Source organism: Hypanus sabinus, chromosome 1, assembly GCF_030144855.1.
Source record: "Hypanus sabinus isolate sHypSab1 chromosome 1, sHypSab1.hap1, whole genome shotgun sequence".
NCBI classification, from domain to species: domain Eukaryota; kingdom Metazoa; phylum Chordata; class Chondrichthyes; order Myliobatiformes; family Dasyatidae; genus Hypanus; species Hypanus sabinus.
Genome location: NC_082706.1, coordinates 71,339,157 through 71,362,144, shown reverse-complemented (window position 1 = coordinate 71,362,144; position 22,988 = coordinate 71,339,157). Strand labels below are relative to the sequence as shown.

The 22,988-nt window shown below is 42.3% G+C and overlaps 1 protein-coding gene across 1 annotated transcript in view; it reads right to left on the bottom strand.

The window, feature by feature from the left end:
• Positions 1-22,988, bottom strand: part of LOC132394621 (transient receptor potential cation channel subfamily A member 1-like) — a 90,752-nt gene that overhangs the window by 46,225 nt on the left and 21,539 nt on the right. Inside the window, exons 6-9 of the mRNA XM_059970970.1 lie at positions 17,094-17,208; positions 14,602-14,772; positions 13,488-13,558; positions 5,205-5,372 (exon numbers count right to left, since the gene is read on the bottom strand). Of these exons, the coding sequence (XP_059826953.1) occupies positions 5,205-5,372; positions 13,488-13,558; positions 14,602-14,772; positions 17,094-17,208 (525 nt within the window). The remainder of the gene's footprint in view (positions 1-5,204; positions 5,373-13,487; positions 13,559-14,601; positions 14,773-17,093; positions 17,209-22,988) is intronic.

Below are 22,988 nucleotides of genomic sequence, written 5' to 3'. Positions count from 1 at the left end.
CACTTAAAAAACACAAAATGCTGGCAGAACTCAGCAGGCCAGACAGCATCTATGGGAGGAGGTAATAATGACGTTTTGGGCCGAAACCCTTGATCAGGTGTGGAGTAACATGGGATGGTTGAGGGGGGATAAGAAGTGGGGGGAGAGATGAAGTAGAGAGCTGGGAAGTGATAGGCTGGAGGGAAGTGGGCTAGGGGGAAGGTGGAGAATTATGGGAAATAAAAGAGAAAGAAAGGTAGGGCTGGGGCGAGAGATTATAGTGAGGGGGGGAAGAGAGAAAGAGAACCATGGACAGACATGTCGGAGTGGGAGTGGTCTGTGGAATTGAAGTGTGTGGCCACAGACCTCCTCTACCGTCAAGATGAGGCCACACGCAGGTCGATGGAGCAATACCTTATCTCCCGCCTAGGTAGCCTCCTTCCTGTCGGCATGAACATCCAACTCACTGACCTCTGTTGATACCCCTGCCCCCCATCCTAACCCCCATCCCTATCTATTATTTTAGTCTGGTTCTCTTTCTCTCTTTTCCCCCCTCACTATAATCTCTCCTCCCAGCCTTACCTTTCTTTCTTGTTTATTTCCCATAATTCTCCACCTTCCCCCTAGCCCATTTCCCTCCAGCCTATCACTTCCCAGCTCTCTACTTCTTCCCTCCCCCCACTTCTTATCCCCCCTCAACCATCCCATGTTACTTCACTCCTGATCAAGGGTTTCAGCCTGAAACGTCGTTATTACCTCCTCCCATAGATGCTGTCTGGCCTGCTGAGTTCTGCCAGCATTTTGTGGTTTTTATTTATTTCCAGCATCTGCAGATTCACTCATGTTGCCTCAGAAACACTTAAGGTGTTTGAAATGAAATAACAACAGAAATAAAAATAATATCAACCATATACCTCTGTATTTAAAACCATGTACAGCACCCGTGAACTGAGTAGGGTGCTTCGACCAGGATGCTTCTCAGCTTCTTCAGTGGTTATTATCTCCTAACTTTCAGCTGATGAACAAGTACAAGATCTGTTTTATGTTGGAAGTAACAGGGTGTAGCATAGAATAATTTTTTCCTCACCCAAGTGCAGTCACATATAGTGAGGCAAATCATATAGAAACATACAAAACCTATAGCACAATACAGGCCCTTCTGCCCACAAAGCTGTGCCGAACATGTCCCTACCTGAGAACTACCTAGGCTTTACCCATATCCCTCTATTCTTCTAAGCTCCATGTTGCCATCCAGGAGTCTCTTAAAAGACCCTATCACATCAGCCTCCACCACCACTGCCGGCAGACCATTCCACGCACTCACCACTCTCTGCTTAAAAAACTTACCCCTGACATCTCCTCTGTACCTACTTCCAAGCATCTTAAAACTATGCCCTCTCGTGTTAGCCATTTCAGCCCTGGGGAAAAGCCTCTGATTACCCACACGATCAATGCCTTTCATTATCTTGAACATTTCTATCAGGTCACCTCTCATTCTCCATTGCTCCAAGGAGAAAAGGCCGAGTTCACTCAACCTATTCTCATAAGGCATGCTCCCCAATCAAGGCAAAATCCTTGTAAATCTCCTCTGCACCCTTTCTATGGTTTCCATGTCCTTCCAGTAGTGGGGCTACCAGAATTGAGCACAGTACTCCAAATGGAGTCTGACCAGGGTCCTGTATAGCTGCAACATTACCTCTCGGCTCTTAAAACTCAATCCCATGACTGATGAAGGCCAATGCACCATATCCCTTCTTAACCACAGAGTCAATCTGCGTAGCAGCTTTGAGTGTCCTATGGACTCGGACTCCAAGATTCCTCTGATCCTCCACACTGCCAAGAGTCTTACCATTAATGCTATATTCTGTCATCAAATTTGACCTACCAAAATGAACCACCTCACACTTATCACAAATTTACTAAATCCATCCTCCACTTTCTCATTCAGGTCATTTATAAAAATCACCAAGAGTAGGGGTCCCAGAACAGATCCCTGAGGCACACCACTGGTCACCTGCCTCCATGCAGAATATGACCCGTCTACAAACACACATTACCTTGTATGGACAAGCCAGTTCTGGATCCACAAAGCAATGTCCCCTTGGATCCCATGCCTCCTTACTTCCTCAATAATAAGAAGATTAATAATTTGTGAAGTGGGGCAATTGAAAACGTGGGAGCACGGAGGAACATCGGGAAATCTTCAAGAAGACCTTCTTCATTGCTGCTGCTGCTGTGAGATCCGGGACTCTGCTGGGAAGAACAGGCCCCCAATCCTCAGGGTCGCGTTGCCATTGGCCGTTGGCGGGGCTGTCTCAATACGCTCGGCAGAGGATGGTGCTTGGGGAAGCTGTGCCGGAGGGGATGGTCATCGGCTCAGAGGTTTGACGGACTCAGAGTCCACTGCGGTCAGGTCACTTTCGGTGTGTGCTGCGTCTGCGAAGCTGGGTTCGATGGAGCTTTTGTTGTGTGCTGCATCTATGAGGCTGAGTCGGGCAGCGCCGTGGAAATCCATAGCGGGGGTATTTCCTTCTGCCACCGGCGTGGGATGGCGAGTCTATCGGGACCCTGGGGACTTGTGGAAACTGTGTGGTGATTTCTTTTGAACTTATAGTCCTTTAACATCTTTGGACTATTTTTACTGTGCCCATAGTCTGTTTTTTATCAGTTATGCTATTGTTTGCACTGTTGTAACTATATGTTTTGTGCAGGTCTTGTAGCTTTAGTTTTTGGTCTTGTTTGTCTGGTGGATTTGGAGCTCCTTTCTGTGGAACGTGCTAAGACGGTAGCGCGATATTAATACACAGCAGCCTCTCTGGACTCTGGGGATTGCCAAACATTATGTGGATTTTCTAGTGTAGTCTGTTTTGTCATATGCTTTTGTGATATAATTCTGGAGGAACGTTGTCTCATTTTTTAATTGCATTCCATTTGTGGTTTCTAAATGACAATAAACTGAATCTGAATCTGAATCTGAATAAGCCTTGCATGGAGTACCTTATCAAATGGTTTGCTAAAATCCAGATACACTACATCTACGGCTCTACCTTCATCAATGCGTTTAGTCACATCCTCAGAAAATCCTGACAGGCTCGTAAGGCATAACCTGCCTTTGACTAAGCCATGCTGACTATTCCTAGTCACATTATGCCTTTCCAAATGTTCGTAAATCCTGCCTCTCAGGATCTTCTCCACCAACTTATCAACCACCGAAGTAAGACTCACTGACCTATAATTTCATGAGCTATCCTTACTCCCTTTCTTGAATAAGGGAACAACATCCACAACCCTCCAATCCTCCCTGAACCTCTCCATTCCTCATTGATGATGCAAAGATCATTGCCAGAGGCTCAGCAATTTCCTCCCTTGCTTCCCACAGTAGCGTGGGGTACATCCCATCTGGTTCCGATGACTTATCCAACTTGATGCTTTCCAAAAGCTCCAGCTCATTCTCTTCTTTAATTTCTACATACTCAAGCATTTCAGTCCACTGCAAGTCATCCCTACAATCGCTAAGATCCTTTTCTGTAGTGAATACTGAAGCAAAGTATTTACTAAGTACCACCACTATCTCTTCTAGTTCCATACACACTTTTCCACTTTCATACTTGAATGGTCCTATTCTCTCACGTCTTATCCTCTTGCTTTTCATATACTTACAGAATGTCTTGGGGTTTTCCTTAAGCCCATCCGCCAAGGTCTTCTCATGGCCCCTCCTGGTTCTTCTAATTTCATTCTTAAGCTCCTTTCTGCTAGGCTTATAATCTTCTAGATTCCTATCATTACCTAGTTTTTTGAAACTTTAGTAACTCTTCTTTTCTTGACTAGATTTACAACAGCCTTTATGTATCATGGCTCTTGTACCCTACCATCCTTTCCATGTCTCATTGGAACATACCTGCTTAGAACCCCACACAAATATCCCCTGAACATTTGCCACATTTCTTCTATATGTTTCCCTGAGAACACCTGTTTCCAATTTATGCTTCCAAGTTCCTGCCTGATAGACTTATATTTCCCCTTACTCCAATTAAATGTTTCCCTAACTTATCTGTTCTTATCCCTCTCCAATACTATGGTAAAAGAGATAGAATTGTGATCACCATCTACAAAATGCTCTCCCAATGAGAGACCTGATAACTGACCAGGTTCATTTCCCAATACCAGATAAGTACAGCCTCTTCTCTTGTAGGTTGATAATGCTTCATTATCTTGTTTGCATTATTGTCATTCATTCAGCCACAATTTTACTGAGCATGATTGGAGGTAAACTGTGTATAAAGACTGTTCTTTTTTTCACAGAAAGAATACTTACACATGTCCCCACATTTCTAAACCAGGACAGATACCTGAGGGGATAGCTGGAGTAAAATTCAGCAGAGATTGGGCAATCTTCCTCATACCAGCACCACTTGGAGTACTGTGCTCAGTTCTGGTTGCCTCATTACAGGAAGGATGTGGAAGCCATAGAAAGGGTGCAGAAGAGATTTATGAGGATGTTGCCTGGATTGGGGAGCATGCCTTATGAGAATAGGTTAAGTGAACTCAGCCTTTTCTCCTTGGAGTGAAGGAGGATGAGAGGTGACCTGATAAAGGTGTACAAGATGATGAGAGGTGTACAAGATCACATTGATCGTGTGGATAGTCAGAGCCTTTTTTCCAGGGCTGAAATGGTTGCCACAAGAGGAAACAGGTTTAAGGTGTTGGGGAGTAGGTACAGAGGAGATGTCAGGGGTAAGTATTTTACTTAGTGAGTACGTGGAATGGGCTGCCGGCAACAGAGGTGGAGGCGGATACAATAGGGTCTTTTATGAGGCTTTTAGATAAGTACATGGAGCCTAGTAAAATAGAAGGCTATAGGTAAGCCTAATAATTTCTAAGGTAGGGACTGTTCGGCACAACTTTGTGGGCTGAAGGGCCTGTACTGTAATGTAGATTTTCTATGTTTTTATATTAATCTATGAATTAATGCCAAACAACTTTTATACAGAATAATTGTTAAAAATTTAACTAGGCAAGTGTCAGACTTAAATTTGAGCAACTGAGCCATAAAGCTGTGTTGAGATTTTAACAAGATGAATGGAGTGATGAATAAAATTCACCCACTTTACAACTTGCACCTTCAAATGATCATTGCAAAACTAAGGGAAAGGAGGAAACATTGGCAGATTTAGGTGCTTTGGCATTCAAGTGAAAACAAAAAGAAAAACAAGGAGGTTCCACACCTGATTGCTCGTACGTGCTTCATGACCCGTAACCAAAGGAATATGATGGTCACTGCACAGATTCGAATGTGGGTTGTGTGAATGCTTTCACTTGTCATTGACAGATCAGCTATGTAAGTTCCAATCAGAGCAAAGAGCATTAGGTAGACCATCCAATCAAACAAATTCCTGGAAAAAAATTGACAATGTTCGTGTCAGTAATGTTAAATACATGTCCATATGAGAGCCAATCAAACTGTCAAGCCAGATTTCTGTTTGGTTTTTGATTCATGCAATCAATAAACATCTGACTCACAAGAAGAAGTGAGTCTCTTGATCCATCAAGCCTGCTTGATGCATTATTTAACATCCCTCCCTGAATTGACTGTCCTCCTTGTCCATTCCACTGGTGTTTACAGATGAGTAGCATTCATTAACATACCCTTCTTTCACACTTAGATTATCCCTTTGGTTGCTAAAAAGATGAACTTCTTCCCTAACTACCCTCTTGCTCTTACTATTCCTGTAGACTACCTTAGGAATACATACCTATTTCATTCAACACCCATTTATAATTCTTATCTCTATCAGTTCTTGTATGAGTGTATAATTAGAAATCCCACTCCAGTTCTCTAGCTCATGCAGGATGGAGGATCTGACCTATCACTTCCAGCCTGATAACTTCAGTCAGCTGCTCTCCATTTCTTATTTGCTTCAAGAGCTCCCCCACTGTCTTTCCTCCAGGTTTCCCAATCATATTGTTAGAAACATCTTTGGAAGAGAATATTAAATAAACATGTCAGTTGGGACCAGAATCCGTAGCTTCACCATCATGCCCCTATTAAAAGCAAGTACCTCCAGGTGCAGGCAAATCATACACTATTTGAATGCAAATTTCTGTTTCTGTTTCTTTCCCTACTTTTAGATTTTTCTTTTAATGCCAACACTGTCAACAGATTTTACACCATAACACTGTAAGACATAGGAGCAGCATTAAGCCATTTAGTCCTGTAAGTTTGGCTGATTTATTATCCCTCTTAACCCCATGCTCCTGCCACTCCCTGTAACCTTTGGGGCCTTGGCTAAGCAAGAACCTCTGTTTTAAATATACCCAAAGACCACAGCCATCTGTGTCAAAGAACTCCACAGATTCTCTATGCTCTCGCTAAAGAAATTCTTCCTCATCTCTGTTCTAAATGGACTTCCCTGTCATGGTCCTGTCTGTGAAGTCTGCGTTCCAGTTCACGGTCTGGTCCGCGGACTCCGGACTCCGGGTCTTCTGGCTGTTCCTTGTTTCATTTGGGCTTAATCATAGGCACCTGATTCTCATCTTGGGGCTGGGAATGAAAGTGGCCCTGGGTTTGAGCATTAGGTGCTGGCTGGCTGCTGGTCCCTTGGCTTGGGTGGCTGGATTGGGACCTGAAAGGCTGGCAGGTGGTCTCAAGGACCAGATAGTCAGTGGTGATGAACATCTGAGGAGTTGAAGTGAGTGGCAGCAGGCTGGACTTAGGGCTGAGGAACTGCTGGGGTGTTGTGGGGGACATTCTGTGGGAATATTGACAGACACCCTGTATAGGTCTGGAACAATATTCGCCCACGGTTCCTTGCAAACTCTGATAGGATGGCACGGAGGGAGACTGATAGTGACAGCAGCAGCATGGAGTTTGAGTGAGAAGAGGTGGGGAGAGGGAATAAGAATAGGAAGGTGATGGGTCAGAAGAGAAAGAAAGAGGTGGGTCTAGTGTAGGTGGATTGGAAAATGAGGGAAGTTGAGGAGAAGGGCCCGAGGGCAAAATTGCTAAATGTAGTGGTAAGATTTGAGGGGGAAGGGGGAGTAAAAAAATTCAGTCCACTTAATCTAACAAAAATCATCAGAGGGCAAGTAGGGGAAGTGAGCCATTTGAGAATTTTAGGAGATTGAAACCTGCTGATAGGATGTAAAACTAAAGAGCAGATGCAGAAGGCAATGAAGGTGACTAATGTTGGGAAAGTCAAAGTGTCCAGGGTTGTAAGAGTTGGAGCACAAAGGGTCAATGGTTGCAAGGGGTGATCTCTGGGGGTCCCCTCAGTGTTAATATGAAGGAGCTAGTGGTGAACTTAAGGGTGAGGAATAGTTCAATGAAGAGTGAAAGGAATGACAAGGGGAACAGAGAAAAGGGAGACTGAAACTGTTCTGGTAGAATTTGAGGATAAGGTGCCTCCAAAGGAGTTATATTTTAGATTTCTGTGATACAATGTAAGAGAATATATACCAAAACCTATGAGGTGTTTCAATTACCATGAGTTTGGGCATGTGGCCAAAGTGTGCAAAGGAAAGAGAAGGTGTGGTGGGGAACATGAATATGGAAAATGTGGAGAGGGAGTGGGACCAAAGTGCTGTAATTGTGGAGGTAACCATAGTGTAGCGTACTGGGGATGTGAAGGGGTGAAAAAAGAGGTGGAGGTGCAGAAGATAAGGGTGAAGGAAAAAGTCTCATATGCTGAGGCAGTCAAGTTGGCAGGACATATGCAAGTGGCAGCTAAAGAAAGGCAAGATAAGAAGAATGTATGGATAGAGAAGAAGAAATTGGTGACCTTTATAGCAGGAGTGGTAAATGCAACTTATGAGATCAAATCTAAAACTGAAAGGATTCAGATTATTGTGAAAGCTGCAGAGCACCATTTGGGTATGATAGGATTAAAATGGAAAGAAGTAAATGATGAACTCAGGGTACAGTCAAGACAAGAGACAGCATGTGTAGGTTGATATTACTAATAATGCTACTACTTCAATGGAATGCAAGAAGCCTGATTAGTAATGGACAAGATTTCAAGCAGTTTATAGCTAGCAGGGGAGAAAAGCCAGATGTTGTGTGTATCCAGGAGACCTGGTTAAAACCTAATTTAGATTTTGTTTTATATGGTTGAGGCAGTAAGGCGAGACAGGAGAAAGAGGGGAGGAGGAGAATGTACAACTTGTGTAAAGTAAGCTATTCCTTATAGAATACTAGGTATAGGAAGTGAACAAGAATATGTGGTGGTAAAAGTATGGGCTGAAAGGAAAGAGTTGGTGTTTGTGAATTATTATAATCCATGCAAAAGGCTAGAGTTAAACAAGCTTGAGGAGATAGACGGGTCAAATAGGAGTAATATTGTTTGGTGTGGTGATTTTAATGGACATAATGTATTATGAGGGAGTGACAGAACATACATGAATGGTCAAGCAATAGAGGAGTTGCTAGATGAGAAGTATTTAGTGTGCCTAAATGATGGCAGTAGTACTAGAATTGATGTTAATACAGGTCAAGAATCTGTGCTTGATCTTACATTAGTATCAAACTCTACTGCATCAGTATGTAAGTGGTTAGTGTACCAAGAAGGAACTGCAGGGAGTGATCATTACCCAGTCTGGTGCAAGATAAATATTTCTGCCTCATTGGTCACAGAGAATATAGGTGGGAAATGGATCCTTGAGAAAGCCAATTGGGAGAAGTTTCTGGAAAAAAAGTGATTGCTATCTAAGTCAGGTGAGTGATGAGAAGGACATAGAAACACTTGACAGCATATTAAAACAAAGTATAATATCAGCTGCATTAGAATCCATTCCTAAATGTAAAGGAGAAACAAAGAAGAGAGTAATTCCATGGTGGGATGATAATTGTAAGGAAGCAGTGAGAAATAGAAATAATGCTTTTAAATTGGTTAAAAGAACTCATAACTTCCAACATATGATTCAGTACAAACAAGCTCAGGCAGTAGTAAGGAGGACAATAAGACATGATAAAAGGATGCTCTGGAAATAGCATTGTGATTCAATCGGAGACACAACCCAAGTAGAAGAGGTGTGGGGGATGATGAAAAGGATGGGAGGGGACAGGAGAGAGTGGCAATGAGAGAGTGGAAATTGGGCAATGTTCAATTGGGTTAAGGACTTTTTAAATGGGAGAATTATTCAGGTGAAGATAGGATCAGAGCTATGTTGTAGAAAACAGGACGCCTCAGGGGAGTGTAGTGAGTCCAACTTTATTTTCCATTTTGATAAATGATAAATGTACCAACAGAAGTGGGGAAGTCATTGTTTGCAGATGACGGGGCTTTGTGGAAAAGAGGGAGAAATATTGAACATACAGTTATGAAAATGCATGATAGAATTAATCAAGTTGGAGTGGGGGACAAAGTGGGGTGTTAAATTTTCAGTGGAGAAAACAATGTGTTCTTTACAAGGAAAAAGCTCAGGGGACTTAATCTGACTCTGTACGGAAACAACCTGGAGAGAGTTGAAAGTCTTCAGTTTTTGGGAGTGCACTTTGACTTGAGATTAACATGGAGAGAACATGTTAGATATGTAGTTGCTAAATTTAAAAATGTGATAAATGTCATGAGGTGTCTTGCTGGTTTGGTATGGGGTGTTGATTTTGCATCACTGAAGTATATTTATGTAGCATTAATAAGATCAAGAGTAGATTATGGAAGTATTGTATACGGGTCAGCAACAAAATCTGTGTTAGCAGAACTGGATATCATGCAAGCTCGGGCTCTAAGAGTGTGCTTGGGAGCGGTTAGAACTTCCCCAGTGTGTGCACTCCAAGTTGAAGCAAATGAAATGCCACTGGGACTGCGATGTAAATAGCTGGAGGCCAATTACTGGATTAACTTAAGGGGGCATGGTGATAGCCATCCTACATAAAGGGTGTTGGAGACATGCTGGGAGAAGGAAAGGACACAAAGAAAGTTTTGGCTGGACAGGAGACCAAACAGCAAAAGATATGGGTGTATATGATAGAGTTTTGTCCAAGTGTGGTGTGGCCTGTCAGACCTTTCTGGGTATAGAAAATCCCTCTGTAGATTTGGAATTGCTTAAGATTAAATGCAGTATTAAAAAGGCTGATATACTCAGTGAATATCATAGGTATAGGGTATGTAAACATAAAGATGTACAGATTTTTACAGATGGATCAAAGGATCCAGAAATGGGTGCAACAGGGTCTGCAATTATTGTGCCAAGTTATCAAGTGGAAATTAGCAAGAGAACGCCTGATTGCTTGAGTGTTTATGCAGTTGAACTGTTTGCCACCTTGTTAGCACTAGAATGGAGTGAGCAGGTTGATTGTAATAATATTGTGATATGTAGCAATTCTGTATCGGCCCTTGCAAGCATTAAGGCGGGTACAGCTAGAGGACACTAGGATCTGCTTTATGAAATACTGTTTGCAAATTCAAGACTAGCTAGACAAGGCAAAAATATTGCATTCATGTGGGTTCCAGCACATTCGTGTATTATGAGAAATGAGACAGCAGATAAGCTGGCAAAAGCAGCAGTCAAAAAAGGATGGGTAGAGGTCAATATTAAAGTATCAAAATCAGAGGGGAAGAGCATAGTGTGGAGAAGGATAAATCAACAGTGGCAGCAGCAATGGGATAGAGCAATAAAAGGAAGACATTTACATTCAATTCAGAACAGAGTAGATATGGGGAGGAGTAGGGGAGTAAAGCAGAAGGAGCAAGTAATTATAAGTAGACTGATAATTGGGCACAGCAACCTTAATGGTACCATGGCCATCATAAATAAGCATCCGATAGGTTTTTGCGATCTATGTCAGGAGACTGAAACAGTAGAGCATATCCTTATTTCATACAGGAAATCTGCACATGAAAGATAACAAATGCTACAACAATTACACAAAACAGGACTGGTAGAGAAGTGTTAAAGGTTTATTGGAATGTGGGGAGATTGATCAGGGGAGGAAATGGTTGTTTAGTTTTTTAATGGCGATGGGACTGGAAAGACGACTTTAGGCAGTCAAGTGAATGGACGAGGGATAGTAAATCCTGAAGATGGCAGAAATGCAACAGTGTGGATGCCGACTACCATAAAAACTTGAAGTATTTGGTGCTGGTATGTCTTGTCAGTACCCCGTCCTTGCTTCTGTGTGGTAAGCCAGGCTGCCTTTGCTGTTACCCTGAGGCTGAACTGTTCCCTTCCCCTTCTTTCTGTAGCCCTTGGCTGAAGCCTTGCCTGCTACCTTTCGCCTGGAGCCTTGCGGTCAAGTTTTACTGCCGAAGCAAAACCAGAGTCTTGCTGTGTCCAGAAAAGGAATTGTCTTTTGTTGTTTGGAACTGTCTTCGTGTCCTCACCTTTGCTAGGTAGGTCTGGTTGTCTGCCGCTACCTAGTGCTGGGAAATGTCTTGTCGTGTTCAGCTTTCTGTGTATGAGTCCCAGCCCTACGTCCTGTTCCCAAGGAGGGTTCCTGGCTCTGTGTTCTTGTCTCCCAAGACCAAGTCTGAGCCTCATGCCCTCATACAAATCTGAGCCTCTTGACCTCATCCAGCCCAGGAGTCCCACATCTAGCCCCCAAGTCCAGTCCTGTTGCCTTGCCATGTCTTGACCTCGCCTAGATCCGGAGTCTGAGCCCAGGTCAAGACCCAGCTTCCAGATCCTTGTCCAGGTTTCAAGTTCCTCATCCAGATCCCGCTTTCCTAGTCTAGTCCTAGCCCAGACCCTGTACCGTAGTCTCGTCCAGGGCCTGTGTCTTGTCCAGCATCATTTCTTCCCCACTTCCCTTGCTTTCTTGACACACCTAGTCCTGTCCCTAGTACTTCAGTGCCTGTGTCTTGCATTTGGGTCTGTTCTCAATGCCCACCTTATGACAGTACCTCTATAATAAGGCTGTGCCCTCTGTCTGAGACTTCCTCTCTGTAAGAAGTATTCCCTCTTTCTTCCTCTTTCTTCACCACCCCTCCCATTCTTCTAAATATCTGTGAGAATAGGCCTAGAGCCATCAAATGCTTCTCAAGCTTTAACCCTTTCATTCCCAGAATAATTCTATCAAACCTCCTCTGGATCCTCTCCAATGCCAGCACATCTTTTCTTAGAGAAGGGGCCCAAAACAGCTCAATACTCCATGTGTGGTCTGACTAATGTCTCATAAAACCTTAGCATTACATCCTTGCTTTTATATTCTAGTACTCTCAAAATGAATGTGAACATTACACTTGCCTTCCTTACCACCAACTCAACCTTCAAATTAACCTTTAGGGAATCCTGCACCAGGACAAAGTCCCTCCTCATCTGATTTTTGAATTTTCTTCCTGTTTAGCAAATGGTCTAGGCCTTTATTCCTTCTATGAAAGTGCATGATCATACACTTCCCTACACTATATTCCATCTGCCACTTCTTTGTCCATTCTCCTAATCTGTGTAAGTCCTTCTGCAGAATCCATGCTTGTTTAGTGCTACTCGCCCCTCAACCAATCTTCTATCATCTGAAAATTTGGCCACAAAACAACCAATTTTGTCATCCAAGTCATTGAAATAACCCATGGAAAGAAATAGTCCCAACGCTGACCCCTGCAGAATACCACTAATTACCAGCAGCCAATCAGAAAAGATCCCCTTTATTCCCACTGTCTCCTGCCAATCAGCCAATAACCTATCCATTCTAGTATCCTTCCTGTAACACCATGGGCTCTTATCTTGTTAAGCAGCTTCACGTGCAGCACCTTGTCAAAGGCCTTCTGAAAATCCAAGTAAACAACATCCACTGACTCTCCTTTGTCTATCCTGCTTGCTATTTCCTCAAAGATTTGAAACAGATTTGTCAGGGAAGGTGGGACATAATTGGTGAAGGGCTGAGAAGAAATCTGGTAGGAGAGGAGAATGGACCATGAGAGAAAGGGAAGGAGGAGAGGAACTGGAGGGAGGTAAGGAAAAGAGAAGCGGTAAGAGGGGAGCCAGAATGGGGAATGGAAAAGAGAGGAGAAAAAGGGAGAAATTCCTGGAATTTAGAGAAATCAATGTTCATGCCATTGGGTTAGATAGAATATAAGATATGTTCCTCCAGCCAGAGTGTGGCCTCATCATAGCAGTAGTGGAGGCCATGGACTGACATATCAAAATGGGAACATGAAGTAGAATTGAAATGGGTGACCACCAGGAGATCCTGCCTTTTATGACAGGCAGTGCAAAAGTGCACGGTGAAGCAGTTTCTCAATCTACGTCAGGTCTCCTTGATGTAGACAGGCACCAAGAGCACAATAAATGACCCCAACAGACTCACAGGTGAAGTGTCACCTCACCTAGAATTTGGAGCCCTGAATGCTGCTGAAGCAGGAAGTGCAGGTATAGCACTTGCCCTGCTTGCAGGGATAAGTACCTCGAGGAAGGTCAATGGGAAGGACAGGTGTAATAATAGCCATCTGCTGTCATTTACAGGGTGCTTTGCCTGTCATAACAGTAGTGAGTCTTCAAATAAATCAAAACTGACTGAAGATGTGTATTAATGACAAATCCAAACCAGAAGGAAGAGCTTGAGTCAATCTCTTTACCAAAAATCGTTGAAATAGTGTGGATGCATGTCATCCAGTGCACTCAGCTGCTTCTTAAGATATGCCTCCTCCTGTCAGTACATAGAAAGCAACAAAAGATAATTAGTATCAATGAACAGATCTATCCAATTCTAGAAGTAAGGATGAAATTAGTAAGTGATGATGTTTTAAAAGTGAAATTAGGAGCAGAAAGGTTAAAAAACTGCTAAAATAATGGCCACTGGGAGTATCTGCAGACATGCTAGATATAATATTTAAATTAATATTTCTTTGAAACATATTTATCCATATCAATCCTGATTTCATTTGATTTCATTATACTTAAGGACAGTGTTCTGAACCAAGTCGTTTACAGTGTAAAGAAAGTTACAACGTCAAGCAAAATCAGTATTGAGATAAAGATAAATTTTAAATGTATTTGTGGGTGGTGGGGTGGAGATGAGCCTCAATCAAAGGAGGTGTAAGGTATTCCTTCCCTCTGCTAGCCTGCAGGTCATCCTTGGGCAAGGTGTAGCACCTGCTTAGCTCCCTCCCCCATTCAGGGTCACATGGAGCCATGGAAGCAGGTGGTGGATGGTCATATGAACAGCTAGTGCATATCACAAGCCCTGGTAGTGCAACCACTGACACCAGGGATACAATCTCCAAAGAGCATTGATAATGGCTGGGTTCACTCATCTTGTAAAGACACTGCTCAGAAGAAGTCAACAGCAAACCACTCCTGTAGAAATAATTGCCAAGAACATTCATGGTCATGGACCCTGATCATGGTCATGGACCTTGATCTTGCACATCATATGACGCAGCAGATAATGATGATGTTTAACACACATACATCAAAATATACTGTTTACATCAAATCAAATCAGTAAAGAATGTGCTGGGCAGCCTGTAAGTGTTGCCACACTTCTAGCATCAGCATAGCATGCCCACAACTGACTAACCCTAACCTTTCATTTTTGGAATGTGGGAGGAGAACAAACTGACCAAGAACTGAACAAGTTTTTTGGAATTAACCTTTTGACCATAAATTATTTAAAATGAATTACTTGTAAATGTTTTTCAAAGATTTAAGACTTAATTTCCAGTTGAAAAATGGAAACAACTTTTGTACCTCTGGCCATCGTGGGTGGCATAGGTTTAGATCTTTCATTATTTCCTGGGTCCTCCATTCCTTCCAACGAATAAACTTTGTTTGTGAAGAGTGGATTTCTACGAATTCCTCCACAATCTGATAGGCAGTAAGTGCAATGGCAACAGAGGCAATTAAAACTCTCCACCAGTCCTGTAGATATTTTCAAAAGAAAGTAACTAATAATTATTTTATTTCACAGCCAATTTTTCATTCTTCGTTTTTGTGGTTTTAAGAAATACAGATTAAATGGAATACACATTCCAGGCTGTATTATTAATGCTTTCTATTGCCCTATGTAACAAAGTAAATTATACGGTAATGTATTGCATAGAAACAGGCCATTTGGCCCAACTTATTGATGCTGACAGGTGAGTACACTACCATGCCCATCACTTTGTCCATAGTCCCATATGCTGAAGTGATTCAAGCACTCAACTAGACATTAAATACTGTCAGTGATCTCTATTCAGCCACTCTCAGACAATACATTCTGGGTTCCTAAAACTCTCTGTGTGTTCCAATCCAAGTCTTTTACAGTTACAAAATCATTCATTATTAAGATATACAATATGTGATCAGGTGCCAATGTCAAATATACATTGGGTGGTCACTGGACCTCGGCTAATCAAACTGACCAAGAGTTGCACAAGATATTTGGAATTACTTTTCAACAACAAAATATGTAAAAGGAATTACTTGTAAAGATTTGTATCTTGGCCATTGTGGATGGTAGAGGTTTTGATCTTTCATTATTTCCTGGACTCTACACTCATATTCCCTCTAAATGTCTCCAACTGAATTGCTCCGTCTCAGGCATCATCCTGCTGAGTCTTGTCTGAACACACTCTAGTGCTATCTCATCACTCCTATACCACACACAATACTCCAGCTGAGGTCTGACCAAGGTTTTGTAGATTTGAAGCAAACTCTCCCTGTTTCTGTATTCAGCACCATGACTAAAGAAAATCAGTATCCTATATGTCTACCATCAAGGATCTATGAAAATATACTTTAATGCCCTTCCATTCCTATTACTCCCTAAGACCCTACCATTCATACTGTATGTCTTAGCTTCATTAGTACTCCCAAAATGCATCAACTCACATTCATTTGGAATAAACCATAGTTGCTCTTTATTTAGCCCATTTCACCAAGACACTGGCATTTAGAGCAGCAATGAAGGTCCTCATTCTCTGCTTGTCTGTACTGTCAGTCACAGATATAGAAGGGTTCTTCATTACCATCTCCATAATATTTCTTTTTTTGACCAGTCAGGGTTGTTAGCCCTGAGCTGAACCTGGAGGACTAATGGACCACTCTAAGTCTAACCTCTACCCTTTGACCTGTTTGGCATAGGTGACCCTACCAAAAGCCAAAGTATAAAGTCCTGACTCCAGCAAACTTAGGTCTCCGGGTCATTGAGACATGCAAACCTCCAATCCCTATGACAAGGTTGCAGTTGTGAAACCAGATAATTATTAAGATGTCTCACCTTGTGCAGTTCAGTGATGGTAAGGGAGAGTTTCAAGTCTATCTAAAACAGAATGCTTACTTTCTCACTCCCATTGGAGCTGAGCTCTAATCTGGTCATTGTAATTTTTTAACTGATCCCCACTGTCATTCTAAAGAGTCATTGAAATGACTGTGAATTTTAGATGCCACCCCCATTCCACTATATCCTATATAGTCGAAACTGTGAGATCAAGTACACAAGTAAAATATCTTATTTTGTGATTTTTCAGAGCATTATTGCATCTGATGACACCACCATGAAAGTGGTCAACCAGATTCCCTCCCATTGCCTCATCATTGAGAATATCTCCTCTCTCCCATCTTAAAAGTAACATTTTTGCATGGCTCTATATCAAAACAACTGAAATTTGCTTCCCAGATGGTCTGCAGCTATGCCCGAACTGCATTGGCAACTTTGTGACAAAAGTGAAATTAAGGGTTGATCCCGGGATCCTTCAAGCAAGGACAATGGGCAAAATCCCCAAAGCCCTCATCCCACTGTCAAGTCAATTATAGATTCTTTCATGCATATTAAAAGTTCAAAGTAAGTTTATTATCAAAGAACATACAGTATATGTCACCATATACTCCCCTGAGATTCATTTTCTTTCAGGCATTCACTGTAGAACAAAGAAATACAATAGAATCAATGAAAGCTACACACAAAGACTGACAACTAATGTGCAAAAGAAGGCAAACTATGTGAATACAAAAAACAAATAAAATTATAATAAAAAGTTGATAAATAATACTGAGAACATATGCTGTAGAGTCCTTGAAAGTGAGTCCATATGTTATGGGGTCAGTTCAATGTTGTGAGGAGTGCAATTATCTATCCACATTGGTTCAGGAGCTTGATAGATGAAGGCTTCAAGATGATGCTGGTGATACACAGTGACTCACAACACTACTAGATATTTTAATGCTGAAGAGAATTGAAACAAATTCATTGTACTCACACCAGGTAATTCATAATGAAGCTGTTTCACATTAGCCAGTGATGAACTAAGTCCCAAAGTAGTCCATGAAATTATAAAGAGGATATTGAGGGTCAACATTATCGCTACTCCTCTCCTAAAAGGAAAATATAAACCAAATCATGTTTCCTCATATAACTCAGATAAGTATCACAAATAATAAAACATTGAAATCTTTAAGTCATAATCACACATTTACAGTTAAAGTCACAAGAAGCTTTACTTCAAAGTTCAAAGTAAATTTATGTATATCTTACTAAATTCTACTTTAAAATTTGTTGCAGGAGATTAATGAGATTAATTACACTGATCCCTAAGAAATTATGAAGGTTTTTTGAATGGTCTTGAAGAAGAAGCAACAGTAGTTTAAAAACTCAATTCCAAACTCAGCACTTGGATTTTTTGAAGGCTTGTCCACCAGTGAATGGGTGACAAATTGAAGCAAGAATTGGAACCAAAGTTTTGAGTTCCTAAATGTTTGTAGGATTGGAGGAAGGTATTAATGTACCAACTGTGAAATACTTATCAGATTACAATACAAGGATGAAAAATTTAAGATCAAGGGATTCAGGCTGCAAGGTTTCAGCTATTCTGGTTATTCCTGACCTCTAGTGCTGTCCATAAAGTTTGCCCATTCTCCCTATGAACATGCTCCAATTTCCAACATTCACCCCAAATGGGTGCAGGGTGGTCAGTTAACTGGCCACTGTGTATTACCCATTGTGTGTGGGTGAATCCCAGAGGAGTAAATGAGGAGGGAAAGATGGGATTAGAGTACTGTAGGTGGGTGCTCAATGGTCATGCAGACTTGGAAAGGACAGAAGGGGTTGGCAAAGTGTCTGTTTCCTTATCCTCTGAATGTATGGCTCCATAATCACATGAATCTCATCAATAGAGAAATAAGACAAGGTGCAATTTAAGAGCTGTGTAGTAGAATTTCACACAAATTTATTGATCAAGGCACGACTGCACAAGTGTGTGAATGTCAGCCAGTTAGAGCAGTGAGAAGCGTTTAAAAGCAGACAGTTATTTCTTCAGCAGTTTGATCGAGGCACGACTGCACAAGCACATGGACATCAGCCAGGTAGAACAGCGAGAAGAGTTTACAAGGAGACAGCTTTATAAAGCAGGCATCAGAGGAGCGGGCGACAGAGTAGAGGGAGACAGAGTAGAAGGGCTTTAGCTCAATGGGGCTTAGGCGATAATGGGTTGAGGCGAGGTAGGTCCCCAATGTAGAAGACAGAAAGTGCATGTGTGAGGCTGGTGTTCTGTGCTGCTTGTCAGATTGGGAAGTCCTGGAGACTCCCAGCCTTCTAGATGGCCACATCTGCTCCAGGTGCGTCAAGCTGCAGCTCCTTAGGGACCGGGTTAGGGACTGGAGAAGCAGACTTCATCTGGTCAGGGAAAGTAAGGGGGTGATAGACAGGAGCTATGGGCAAGTAGTCACACTGGGGCCTCAGGAGACAGATAAGTGGATAACAGTCAGGAGATGGATGGGAAAGAGGCAGATACTAGAGAGTACTGTGGCTGCCCCCTTAACAATAAGTACTCCTATTGAGTTTTGTTGGGGGGTGGAATGGTCTACCTGGGGGAAGTGACAGTGGCTGTGCCTCTGACACAGAGTCTGACCCTATGACTCAGAAGGGTAGGGAAAGGAAGAGGATGGCAGCAGTGATAGGGACCTCGATAGGGGGTCAGACAGGTGATTCTGTGGACACAGGAAAGAAATGCGGATGGTAGTTTTCCTCCCACGTGCCAGAGTCTAGAATGTTTCTGATCACGTCCATGATATTCTGCAGTGGGAGGGAGAACAGCCAGAGGTCGTGGTACATATTGGTACCAAAGACATAGGTAGGAAAAGGGAAGAGGTCCTGAAAACAGACTACAGGGAGTCAGGAAGAAAGCTGAGAAGCAGGACCTCAAAGATAGTAACCTCGGGATTACTGCCTGCACCACGTGACAGTGAGTATAGGAATAGAATGAGGTGGAAGATAAATGCATGGCCGAGGGATTGGAGCAGGAGGCACAGACTCAGATTTCTGTATTATTGGAACCTATTTTGGGGCAGGTGTGACCTGTACAAAAAGGACGGGTTGCACTTAAATCTGAGGGGGACCATTATCCTGGTGGGAAGGTTTGCTACTGCTACTAGGGAGAGATTAAGCTAGAATTGCTGGGGAGTGGGAAACAAACTGAAGAGCCAGAGGAAGAGGCAGTGGCTCACAAACAGAGAAAACTTAGAGACAGTGCAAGCGGGAGGATTGGCAGGTGATAGAGAAGGGACGTGTTCAGATCGATGGTTTGAGATGTGTCTATTTTAATGCAAGGAGTATTATGAACAAAGCAGATGAGTTTAGGTGTGGATCTGTACTTGGAGCTATGATGTTGTAGCCATTACAGAGACTTGGATGGCTCAGGGCAGGAATGGCTACTTAGAGTACCAGGCTTTAGATGTTTCAGAAAGGACAGGAAGGGAGGCAAAAGAAGTGGGGGAGTGGCACTGCTGATCAAAGATAGTGTCACGGCTGCAGAAAAGGAGAAGGTCTTGGAGGGATTGTCTATTGAGTCTCTGTGGGTGGAAGTTAGAAACAGGAAGAGGTCAATAACTCTATTGGGTATTTTTTTATACATCACTTAATAGTAATAGGGACACCGAGGAGCAAATAGGGAGACAGATTCTGGAAAGGTGCAGTAATAACAGGGTTGTTGTGGTGTGAGATTTTAATTTCCCCAATATTGATTGGCATCTCCCTAGAGCAAGGGGTTGAGATGGGGTGGAGTTTGTTAGGTGTGTTCAGGAACATTTCTTGACACAATATGTAGATAAGCCTACAAGAGGAGAGGCTGTACTTGATCTGTATTGGCAAATGAACCTGGTGAGGTGTCAGATCTCTCAGTGGGAGAGCATTTTGGAGATAGTGATCACAATTGTATCTCCTTTACCATAGAGAGGGAGAGGAATAGGAACAGACAAGTTAAGGAAATGTTTAACTGGAATAAGGGGAAATATGAGGCTATCAGGCAGGAACTTGGAAACATAAATTGGGAACAGACGTCTCAGGGAAATGTATGGCAGAGATGTGGCAAATGAGTCAGTGAAAGGATGGTAGGGTACAGGAACCGTGGCATACAAAGGCTGTTGTAAATCTAGTCAAGAGGAAAAGAAAAGCTTACAAAAGGTTCAGAGAGCTAGGTAATGTTAGACATCTAGAAGATTATAAGGCTGGCAGGAAGGAATTTAAGAATGAAATTAGGAGAGCCAGAAAGGGCCAAGAGAAGCCCTTGGCGAGCAGGATTAAGGAAAACCCCAAAGCATTCTACAAGTATGTGAAAAACAAGAGGATAATATGTGAGAGCATAGGACCAATCAAGTGTGACAGTGGAAAAGTGTGTAATGAGCCAAGGAGATAGCAGGGGTTTTTAATGAATACTTTGCTTCAGTATTCACTACAAAAAAGGACCTTGACGATTGTAGGGTTGACTTACAAGATCTGAAGTGAAAAGGACTGAAAAGCTTGAGCATGCAAAGGGCATGCCTCATACAAAGGCACGAAAAGATTTGGGCACCCCTGGTCAAAATTTCTGATACTGTGAATAGCTAAGCAAGTAAAAGATGACCTGATTTCCAAAAGGCATAAAGTTAAAGATGACACATTTCTTTAATATCTTAAACAAGATTACTTTTTTATTTCCATCTTTTACAGTTTCAAAATAACAAAAAAGGAAAGGGCCCGAAGCAGAAGTTTGGGCACCCTGCATGGTTAGTACTTAGTAACACACCCTTTTGGCAAGTATCACAGCTTGTAAGCGCTTTCTGTAGCCAGCTAAGGGACTTTCAATTCTTGTTTGGGGGATTTTCGCCCATTCTTCCTTGCAAAAGGCTTCTAGTTCTGTGAGATTCTCGGGCCGTCTTGCATGTACTGCTATTTTGAGGTCTATCCACAGATTTTCAATGATGTTTAGGTTGGGGGACTGTGAGGCCATGGCAAAACCTTCAGCTTGTACCTCTTGAGGTAGTCCATTGTGGATTTAGAGGTGTGTTTAGAATCATTATCCTGTTGTAGAAGCCATCCTCTTTTCAACTTCAGCTTTTTTACAGACGGTGTGATCTTTGCTTCCAGAATTTGTTGGTATTTAATTGAATTCATTCTTCCCTCTAGCAGTGAAATGTTCCCCGCCACTGGCTGCAACACAAGCCCAAAGCATGATCGATCCACCCCCGTACTTAACAGTTGGAGAGGTGTTCATTTCATGAAATTCTGCACTCTTTTTTGTCCAAACATACCTTTGCTCACTGCGGCCAAAAAGTTCGATTTTAACTTCATCAGTCCACAGGACTTGTTTCCAAAATGCATCAGGCTTGTTTAGATGTTATTTTGCAAACTTCTGATGCTGAATTTTGTTGTGAGGATGCAGGAAAGGTTTTCTTCTGATGACTCTTCCATGCAGGTCATATTTGTGAGGGTGTCGCTGCACAGCAGAACAATGCACCACCACTGCTAAATCTTCCTGAAAGTCTTTTGCAGTCAAACGGGTGTTTTGATTTGCCTTTCTAGCAATTCCATGAGCAGTTCTCTCCGAAAGTCTTTTTGGTCAACCAGACCTCAACTTGACCTCCACCATTCCTGTTAACTGCCATTTCTTAATTACATTACGACTGAGGAAACGGATACCTGAAAACACTTTGCTATCTTCTTATAGCCTTCTCCTGCTCTGTGGGCATCATTTATTTTAATTTTCAGAGTGCTAGGTAGCTGCTTGGAGGAGCCCATGGCTGCTGATTGATGGGCCAAGGTTTGAGGAGTCAGGGTATTTATAAAGCGTTGAAATTTGCATCACCTGGCCTTTCCTAATGATGACTGTGAACAAGCCATAGCCCTAACAAGCTAATTAAGGTCTGAGACCTTGGTAAAAGTTATCTGAGAGCTTAAATCTCTTGGGGTGCCCAAACTTTTGCATGGTGCTCCTTTCCTTTTTTTCACTCTAAAATTGTACAAAACAGAAATAGATAGATAGATAGATACTTTATTCATCCCCAAGGGGAAATTCAACATTTTTCCAGTGTCCCATACACTTATTGTAGCAAAACTAATTACATACAGTATTTAACTCAGTATAAATATGATATGCATCTAAAATCACCCTCCCAAAAAGCATTAATAAATAGCTTTTAAAAAGTTCTTAAATAGTTTACTAAAGTGCATTGAGCGGTAACTTAAGCTCAGTCCTAACCCCGGCACTTTAACATGTCTTGCCCCTGATGGTTGAATTGTAGAGCCGAATGGTGTTGGGGAGTAATGATCTCTTCATCCTGTCTGAGGAGCATTGCATTGACAGCAACCTGCCGCTGAAGCTGCTTCTCTGTCTCTGGATGGTGCTGTGCAGAGGATGTTCAGGGTTTTCCATGATTGACCGTAGCCTACTCATCGCCCTCCGCTCTGCCACTGATGTCATATTCTCCAGTTCTGTGCCCACGACAGAGCCCGCCTTCCTTACCAGCTTATTAAGACGTGAGGCGTCCCTCTTCTTAATGCTGCCTTCCCAGCACGCCACCACAAAGAAGAGGGCGCTCTCCACAACTGACCGATAGAACATCTTCAGCATCTCACTACAAACATTGAATGACGCACTTTGACGCACATTGAATGATACACTAATCTTGCTTAAAATGTTGAAAAGAATGTTTCATCTTTAATTTTATGATCTTTGGAGATCAGTTCATCTTCTATTCACTTAACTATTCACAGTAACAGAAGTTTTGTCCACGGGTGCCCAAACTTTTGCAAGCCACTGCATTAAGAAAGAGTATGTGCTGGAGCTTTTCAAAAGCATCAAGTTGGATAAGTGACCAGGACCAGACGAGATATACCCCAGGCT